Source organism: Nematocida parisii (genome assembly GCF_000250985.1).
Source record: "Nematocida parisii ERTm1 unplaced genomic scaffold supercont1.9, whole genome shotgun sequence".
Taxonomy (NCBI): Eukaryota; Fungi; Microsporidia; genus Nematocida; species Nematocida parisii.
Genome location: NW_013524654.1, coordinates 56,550 through 65,856, shown reverse-complemented (window position 1 = coordinate 65,856; position 9,307 = coordinate 56,550). Strand labels below are relative to the sequence as shown.

Sequence of the window (9,307 nt, the reverse complement as noted above, 5' to 3'; positions counted from 1 at the left end):
TAATTAGTATTCTTATTGCTTATTTTCTTCTTCAATGGATGTAATACCTTGAGCAGTTGTTGCATCTCCTGCTGATTCACTGCTCTTCTTTGGCTCTCGCTGCTTTTTCTGTAGCTTCTCTGGATGGGTTATTTTAATAATGTTTTTAAGAGTGTCCCTCAGGCCTATATGGGTTTTGGCGCCTAGCACACCAGCTATGTATTTCTCAAGAGCTGCTAAGTCCTCTGGGCTCTGCTTAAGCTCTCGCACAAGTTGCTTAGCCACAGGAGCAAATGCATAGAGATTTATTTTCTCTGATCTGACCTTTTTCAGCATGGAGAAAAGCAGCTTTCTTGGCATCTTTGCAATTCCCATGCCTCGGAGAGAGTGCACTGTGCACCTTTTCTCTGTGAGTGCGTATATGCACAGTTTTTCTATTGCGTGCGCAGTCTCTTCTGTTTCTGGAAGAGCCAGCAGGGCAGATAGAATGGCCTGTGCGTACACAAAGTCATGCGTAACTATGCGCATGTTCTGTACGTACTGGGATGATGCGGCTACAAGGTCCTTTTCTGTGCGCAGGGTCTTGAGCACTGCAAGGCCCAGGGCGCGCACTTTCTCTGCAGGAATTGTTTCTTTGTGCGCTCTCTTGTAGATGAAAAGCACTTGCTTCCACACAGGAAGAGGACTAACTGCCCGCTTGGCCAGCACACACAGAGTGTCTGCTCGAACAGATATGTAGTTATACAGGTTCTTCTTGCTCTGCCGTGTGCCTGCAAATAGAGCGACGTGCTGCTCCATGCGCTCCTCCTGTCCTGGAACAAGGTCCTCTGTGTCTGGGAAGAAGCTAGCCATCTTTTCCTCTATAAAGGGCACAAGCACACCATCTTCTATTGGGAGATGTGCAAGCAGAACGCGGCCAATGTGCTTTACATTTGCATGCTCGGCCTCTGTGGCAAGTGTGTATGCATACCCATGGAGAGCTTCTCTGTCTTCGGTATACAGAGTGTGTTTGTGCGCGTACAGCACACTGTTGACTACGCTTATATATGTGTCTTCGTCACTCTTCCGGCCAGTAAGCATTTCTAACCGTGTGCGCAGCTGCTCCATGTTTCGTGTGGTTTTTAGCACAGTCTGCACGGCCTTGTTCATTGCCTTTCCATCCAGATCTCCTGTTTGCTCTAGTATGCTGTCTATTTCCAGCTCTGCAAGCTCTTCTCTTGTAACCCCTTTCTCTGCAAAGTGCTCTACTATGCCTGCAGGAAGTCCAAAGTCTCTTTTCTTTCTTTCTTTTTCTTGTGCCACTGCAATATTTTGTCCGTTGCTCTGTGCAGTTTCTGTCTTCATTTTTGCAAAAATATTCCATAATGCTATTTCTATAACTGCAGTTGTTCTTTGTGCATATAATAGAAAAAGAGAAAAAGCATTCTTTGCTTAGCATACCACTTCGACAGGATGAAAATGAGCCGCCTGCCATACAAACAGTACTAGGCATAAACTACAACGATTTGATGAAGATAAAAAAGATGAATATGGTCTCTGTTAAAAATCTTGATCCACTTTATAAGATATTTGATTGGGTAAAGAAGCAGAAAACTCCTAGCATAGAAGACTTAAAGATTCCCAACTGGATCACTGGGTGGCTAGATTCACAGATGAACTGGCCAGCCAAGCCACAATTTGAAAAAACAGTCGCATACTTTACTGAAAATATTTCAACCAGAAATTATATTTCGGGCTATATTGTAAAGCAGTTTGTTCTCTTTCACAGAGCACCAGGCGTATGCACAGCAAAAATAATTATTGGAACTTTTAAAAAAGACTTTATTATGTTTCGGAACCGGCTGCATAGACTTAATGTACAAATCTCGCTCAGCACAGTAAAGATGCCATGCGCACAAAAAGAGTTAAATGCACTTCTATAAAATATTTCTACCTTCTTATATATAATCCAAAGTACAGTTCTCTTACAAATATTAGTACAAAAATAAAATTAAAGCATAGGCGAATTAAGCAGTGCTTTTCGGGTTATTTCGAGGTATAGGCATCTAAATAAATTATTGAGCTGCACAAAAACATATCATAGTGTAACAATAAATTGTGAACTAACCATGCTTTATTAAAAACAAATATTATTTATGACTTACATAGGATGGAACAAGATAATGGCCCAATTAAATTAGTATTTACAAATTTTCTTTCAAGCCACAGTTCCTGTTAAATAATTAAAAAATTAGAGTTGAAATAAACCTCTTTTATTTTTAGACTACCCCATAAAAAGAGAAAAACCGAAAAATAAAATAAAACTAAAAATAACCCAAGCCTGGATATGCACAGGCAAGATAGAAAAAACATAGTATATCCTTTTCTGATACTGGAGTTATATATCTCATTTGAGTACTCTTTTCTATTTCAAGCAAGTGCTATCATAAATCTAAATAATACAATGCTAGTTAAAGACTATGCGATAGAAGGTGCCAGAGTAAACCCAGAAGGCCCCTGCTTCTAATACAGCCATATGTAAACATGAGGTGTAACCATTTATTTAACAAGCGATTTTCATTTCAGAAACCTACGCATAGTGAAGCAGCACTTTTTATTCTGAAAGAAGTATATTCCGCTAGTAGAATAGCCCAAAGACGAGTATAGGACCCATATTCCTATGAGAAATCAGCAAAGATGATTTTCTTTTATTCTTTGAGTTGCAGATATTTTAGTTGGAGTATTGCTATTATTGTATTCTTTCTTTATAATAATAATAGAAAATACATTTTTATATAATAGTCTGAAAAAGATGCTGTTTAATTTACATATTATAAATATAAATAAAATATATTTATAGATAATAAAAATGCGGATAAAAGATAAGACACAGTCTAAGATAGCAGGTTTTTACGAATGTAGCAAGAAGGAATCCTATTTTAGAGAAGAACTTAGCATGGAAACAAAAACCAGGAAATACAAAACATTTTCTGTTTCTTCTGGTGATTATTATTATTATTCAGACATGCAAGGCATCTGCAGAGTTTCTAATAAAAGAAATACAAGAAATAGAAAAATATACAATTAATGGGGGAGAGAGAGGAAAGTTAGTAGTGAGCAGAAAGGCGCTCTGCACCCACTAAGAGCATATCTATCCACCCGCCTTAAGCACATGGAAAATAAAAGGCTGCTTTCTGGCCAGATAAACATAGCACGTAAGCTGAAGATTACAAAGCTTGCAGAAGAAGACATCCAAATTATATTTATAGAATCAAAGGAAGAGGACCGGGTTCATACTGTTCTGCATGGGGAAAAGGAGGTAGTGAAATACATAAGGGAATTCTTTAACACCTTTATTAGCATGTTTCCATCGCATAACAATAAGCTGTCCATAGAATCAAGCAATCAGCAGTCTTTTTATGCATTTCTGCAAAACCACAGAGATACTGGTATTGACTACAGGCTGCTTGCGTGTCTCTTGCTTATTTCCGAGGGAGTTAATGTTCCTCTTGCAGTTAAAAATAGCATGGATAGAGCGGATATTGTTTTGTGCAAGGCCAATAATACAGAGGAGTTATTTCGGATTGACATAGGGCCATTTAGCAACGACAACACAGTGAAAAATATAATTCAGTTCTTTATAAGAAATAGAACCAACCCAGTTCTACAGAAAGAAAAGTTTGTAGAGCCAACCACATTGGAAGACTACAGGACCGGGCGGTTTATGAACAGTCCAAAGTTTCTCATTGAGGGATATATAAACATGTACATAGACACAGTGCCAAATGCGCACTCTTTTATTCAAACTGTTCATGACCTGCTGCAGGAGTGCATGTCAAGCAAGAAAAAGAAGAGCCCAAACAGTCTGTACAGAGTGGCAGAGTCTGTGTTTGACAGATATTTTGATTCTTTTCCCGAGCTGCCAGCGCAGGAAACAGAAGAGGGGGCTGGCACTAGTACTGGAGCTGGCGCATGCATAGAAAAAGAAGAAACGTGCCCGTCTAAAAATACCGTGCCATGTGAAGAGGAGGTGATCATGGGACTTTTGGAGTATTCAGAATTGGTGCATATGGAAAAGCAGAAGGGAAATTTGTATTTTGATGCAGAGGTTTACACAAAGTACTTAAATAATGGCATTCCTTACCAAAAAAGTGAATTGTACTGGCACTGCCTGTATAATACATATTTGAGCTTGCTGTTTAACCGCGATATTGGTATTGGAGGAAGAATAGACTATTTTGTAGAAGCAATTACACAGGAAGAAAGCGATGTAAATTCTGGTATAAACAGTTTCTTTTTAGACACTTTTATCCAAGACAGGTCATCAAATATGGCCCAGCTATTTATACAGCTTGCATACTGGATAGAAAAAAATAATCTGGACAAGAACAATTACATAGTTCGCTTTTTAGAGAATGGATTAAGAACCATAAACTTTGACGAAAAGGAGGTTGGATGGTAATTTCGTATATTTATGGGTTTTTAAAGATCAAAAACATCATGTTCCCACACATAATACTAGAGGATGCTGAAACTCGGCTGCGCAAGTTTTATGTTGGAGAGGTGTCTCTAATATACAACCGCACAGAATACTATAAAAATCCTGCGCAGTATCTAGCAAAGACTATAAAGAGGGAAATTCTTACAAATGAAGTAATTCCAAAATACAAAATAGGCATGCTGTCTGATGTTCTTATAAATTCCGGCACAGACGTGGGGATGAAGATAGTCGGGTGCTTAACTAACAACGGAGCAAACATGCGGTATCTTGTTTTGATTATGAACAGCATTTTGAACGCAGAGAAGGCGGGTACATATAGAGTACGCAATGATCATGTTAATACACTTCTTCTTGCTGTAATTGGTGTGGCTAGTGTTGAAAAAGATCGATTTGCAAGTATTATAACTCAGTGCTTTGAAATCATGGCTGTAGAGGACCAGAAAATATGCTTGGATGCGTGGGGGGATAGCGTTGTGGCACTAGAAAATATAATAGCGGCTCTTAAGACAGTGCTAAAAGTAAATGAGAAGGAAAAGAAAACATGCCCAAAAAAGCTGCATGCATTAATACACAGCACAAGAAACAAGCAGGCAGAAATTATATTAAAAGTGAAAAAAGAACGTATAAAGATGAATGTTTTGCAGGAGTTGCGAAAAGAGACATGCGAACTTGAAGAAAGTAGATTGACTAAAATGGCAAGTCTGTCATCTATGATGTTATGCCCGCTGTCTATGATTAGGTCTATGCGAACACTGCAATGTCTGAATGAAGATACTAAAGATCTACTGTTAACAGCCAATTATATTTTAACCATAGCATGCAAACTAGCGAGAAGAATAGAGATGGTTATTTCTGCAGCCCTGGAGAAATATAGCAAAAGTATTTATGATAAAGTAACCGATGTGATAGTGCCGGATTTAGACGAAATGGATAGTATAAGCTCTATAAATGCAATCACCAACAATATATTAAAAAAATTGCATGAATTAACTGAGATTGATAAGATGCTAATGGGAATGAAGCAGATGGAGGGATATAGAATAAAGCTGTGTAAGATAGTTAATGGAGTAGAAGCCAGTATGGGTTTGTTGGGAAAAAAGATTTTGCATGATTATAGTCCTGAATATGGCAGAGAAATGAGCCTAATATTAATCAGTATGTTAAAGGCTATAGGCCATATAAATATAGCAACAAATGAGAGTATATATAATGAGATAGCAGCAGAAGATGAGGAGAATGCAGAACCAGAAAAGGAGAATCCAGCTGTTAATGGATCTGAAGGGCAGAACCAACTAGGATAGCTTCAGAATATTTAAAAGTATAACATATGCTTACGTGCATCATATGCAGAGCATAGAAAGATAGAGATATATCTTCAATATTATGATCTGGAAAGCATATTATCTTTGGGGCATTCGGGCTATATATTATCTTATGGGCAGTGCTATTAAAATAGTTTAATACAGACTGTGCAGTATACAAATTAATTCACTTACATAGCATTTATTATTATAGATCAACTTATCAATTATTTATTATAAAACACATGTCTATAATACTAACAGAAAAGACTCTGCGCGGTGTTAGTTGCTTATTAGGCCATTTATTTATTTAACTACCTATAACCCGAATAACTTAAAATTCATAGACTGACTATTTCTATTTTTATTTTAATAAAAGCCAAATTTACAGTTTATTTATTCCATATCAGATACATGCACAAATATTGTTATACAGCAATGGACAGCCCAGAGCATGCAAACGATATATTATTATAGCTATTTTATATGATGAAACATTTAAACCTTCATGCTTTTCTGGCTTCTGTCGAATGCACTAGAAATTAAACATTAATTTTTTCTTGTTACTGCATTTTATGGAAAGGGGGGTATTATGCATTTTATAACCACTTCTGGAGTATGTATTAAACAACAGACCAAACAGACAGAATTTTAAACTATGCCACAAATAGAGGAAGTTAAATAACTAATAGGTCAACATACCCTGGAATGTGGTGCTACTCCTAATTGTCTTAAATATCAACTAAATGATTTTAATTTTTTAACGGATGCAATTTAGCGAAATCATAAAAATATTACTAATGGCGCGTTTTATATGCGCACAGCTAGAACTAGAAGAAATAAAGAAAGTAGAGTGCACTCAGTTTGGTGCCAATAAAACTGAATACATCAATCCAGGCGGGGCGCTTAGCCCTATACGTGGACACATCCTGCACAAAAGCGGGCATATGCACAACAAGAGATTCTTCTCCCCCGAGATAGATATATCATATAGCGTGAAGAAGGCGAATAACCCAAATTATGGCAATGTGATAGATTATATTTATACTAGAAAGCCAGGGCAAGACAACGCGCGTGAAGAAGATGGAGGCTCTGGGGAAACGGAGGGATATTTATATAGCTACTACCAGCAGATTATACATATGTTTCCATCTGCCATGGGCGATCTATCAATTTCATCGGGAATATCTAATTCATTTTCTCGGTTTATTGCAGAGCACAGAAAAACCCCAGATGTATTGTACGTTCTAAGTGCTTTACTTCTGCTCTCTGAAGGCGTGGACGTTTCCATCAAAGTAGAGAGGGTTAATACTACCAAAAGCGAAGAAAGCAGCATGCGTCTGGTTCTGAGGAAACAAGATGCAGATGGCTTCTATGCCAACTTGGACATGCGCCTAAAGGATATAAACCCTGTTTACAAAGAAAGGAAGATCACTCAAACAAAAACAGAAAAAACCGTGAATTTCTTTAAATCAGCAGCACACCAGGCTGCATTGGTCATACCCGCCACTCTTGCAGAGCCAGCCACATATAAACAGTTCATGTCAGGCGAGTTCATGAATACTCCGCAGTTTCTGATTCAGTCGTACATATACGAGTTTATTGACTCAGCAGACATGTACATTAAATTCGTAGGGGCTGTATACACCCTTCTTACTGATTATATAAATAATATTGATGGGCGTGCGTGTAATAAGAAGGAGCATGCGCAAAAAGTATTGAATAGCCTGTTTATGCAACGAGGTGGTGATCTGGCTCCTTCTGAGTATACTGCGTATTTATGTAAGCTGGAGGAATTAAAACATTCAAATGGAATTCTCTTCTTTGAAAATACAGAGCTGCCTGACTACACAAGGGTTCCAATATACAGTGGCGGAAAACCTATTTCTACAGATGACTATTCAAAGTACTACAGTAATTGTGTTGAGGCCACTCTTCTAGGCCTGTTCTGCTGCTTTGCCTTTGACCCAGAAACAAGAAAGTACACCACTGAGCACATGCCTGGCGCATCTGAGGTATTAGTAGAATTTTTCTCTACACACAGCACGCCCAAAGAAAATATAAATTATAGCATGCATCTTGACTGGTGTAAAGTAGTGGCTGGACTGGGCAGCTCTAAAATTGACTATTTAAGAAACAGCAGGAATGAACTGTGCTCTGGCTTAATTAACATGCTCTATCTTATACGGGAAGTAGCAGGGCATACTAAAGCTCTTGAAGAAGCGATCAACTATTTAGAGGCAGTCTGCAGCGAGCAAGAACTAAGTGGAAAGCATCAAAGAGACACCCAGCGCCATATACAGGAAGTCTGTAAGTGTCTCTCAAAGAACCAAGATGTACAAGTTGTTTGTGAGATGGTTGAGTCTGGGAAAAGAAGCAATGGGCGCCCAGACATATTTGTTAAAAATGGTATTCAGATTATATACACATTTAAAGAAGTGCAGAGTGGAGTAGCACTGATGGTATCAAAAGGGCATTCGAAAATTTATGTTGTAGAAAACTTAAACAGTGCCTCCGATGATGTGCAGGATATGCTAACCCAGCTAAAAGAAAGGTACAAGCATACAGGCAGCTATATGCGATGCATTATAAAACATTATATTAACATAGAGATGGAAAAGATCAAAAGCAAAGATGAGTCCTATGGGTATATGCCTATTGACATGATAAACTATGCAATAGATGACAAAAAACAAAACTATAATTTCCTTATGCTATGGGGGAAAATAGACACTATATTCTATAAGTCCGCTATCATTGAATCCTTCCTAATTGAAACCAGCGGGCAAGCATTCTCCTGCGATAGTTCTATTGTGCGATTCACTGAGAATATTTTGGGAAGTGTTTTGCTTGACACAGAAATCGAAAGAGACTCAGTTCTACTTGCAGCTGCCTGCAATCTGAACTACATGCAATACTACAAAAAAATTGAGTATAATATTTTGGAAGCAGCTGCGCTTGATTTAACCTGCAGTGAGGCCACTCTATTAATACAAAATATATTTCTCAGCAACTTTTCCAAGAACGGCACACTTCAGTCCTTTAAGTCTATATTACAGGTTTATAGAGGCAATTCACACATGTTTCAGATTCTTGCTAGTGATTCTATCTTCCAGTCGGTTTTTGGCAGCCTGATTGATACAATGCCCAACGCCTTAAGCGAGGTGGTGTCTATTATAAAACTAAGCATGCAGCCAGTTGATAGGTATACATCAAACGATATTTTCACAGCATGGCTCATTCATGCTAGCCGGATGAACTCACTTTCTCTGCAGATAGTTGAATTTATATACAATACAGTAGACCATAGGAGTATGTCCAGTGCATGTTTGCAACTAATTAATTTGGGGGTGCTTGAAAAAGAAAAGGTTCTTAGTCTATTGGATAATACAAAAGGTCTTTTGTGCCAGGACAGAACAGAGGCATGCTTAGAGAAATACAACAAAATACATTTGTTTTTCCAAGAATGTAAGCCCAGAATATTAGTTAAGAGTGCTAGTACTCTTTTCTAGACATTCCTATGAACATATTCCTTGCTTTGTTTTTA

At 37.9% G+C, this 9,307-nt stretch overlaps 6 protein-coding genes across 6 annotated transcripts; 5 read left to right on the top strand and 1 right to left on the bottom strand.

The window, feature by feature from the left end:
• Nucleotides 1-12: 12 nt before the first annotated feature.
• On the bottom strand, nt 13-1,323 carry NEPG_02593 (uncharacterized protein; the record flags this gene model as incomplete). The annotated part of the gene is made up of 1 exon (XM_013204966.1): nt 13-1,323. One exon carries the CDS (start codon nt 1,321-1,323, stop codon nt 13-15), a length of 1,311 nt encoding a protein of 436 aa, XP_013060420.1.
• Nucleotides 1,324-1,487: 164 nt separating this feature from the next.
• Nucleotides 1,488-2,088, top strand: NEPG_02592 (uncharacterized protein; the record flags this gene model as incomplete). Its single annotated transcript, XM_013204965.1, has 1 exon — nt 1,488-2,088. One exon carries the CDS (start codon nt 1,488-1,490, stop codon nt 1,899-1,901), a length of 414 nt encoding a protein of 137 aa, XP_013060419.1. The 3' UTR covers nt 1,902-2,088.
• Nucleotides 2,089-2,827: 739 nt separating this feature from the next.
• Nucleotides 2,828-3,046, top strand: NEPG_02591 (uncharacterized protein; the record flags this gene model as incomplete). Its single annotated transcript, XM_013204964.1, has 1 exon — nt 2,828-3,046. The coding sequence occupies one exon, from the start codon at nt 2,828-2,830 to the stop codon at nt 3,044-3,046; it is 219 nt and encodes a 72-aa protein (XP_013060418.1).
• An 84-nt stretch (nt 3,047-3,130) lies between these two features.
• On the top strand, nt 3,131-4,420 carry NEPG_02590 (uncharacterized protein; the record flags this gene model as incomplete). The annotated part of the gene is made up of 1 exon (XM_013204963.1): nt 3,131-4,420. The coding sequence occupies one exon, from the start codon at nt 3,131-3,133 to the stop codon at nt 4,418-4,420; it is 1,290 nt and encodes a 429-aa protein (XP_013060417.1).
• Nucleotides 4,414-5,760, top strand: NEPG_02589 (uncharacterized protein; the record flags this gene model as incomplete). The annotated part of the gene is made up of 1 exon (XM_013204962.1): nt 4,414-5,760. One exon carries the CDS (start codon nt 4,414-4,416, stop codon nt 5,758-5,760), a length of 1,347 nt encoding a protein of 448 aa, XP_013060416.1.
• A 767-nt stretch (nt 5,761-6,527) lies between these two features.
• Nucleotides 6,528-9,281, top strand: NEPG_02588 (uncharacterized protein; the record flags this gene model as incomplete). The annotated part of the gene is made up of 1 exon (XM_013204961.1): nt 6,528-9,281. The coding sequence occupies one exon, from the start codon at nt 6,528-6,530 to the stop codon at nt 9,270-9,272; it is 2,745 nt and encodes a 914-aa protein (XP_013060415.1). The 3' UTR covers nt 9,273-9,281.
• Nucleotides 9,282-9,307: the final 26 nt, after the last annotated feature.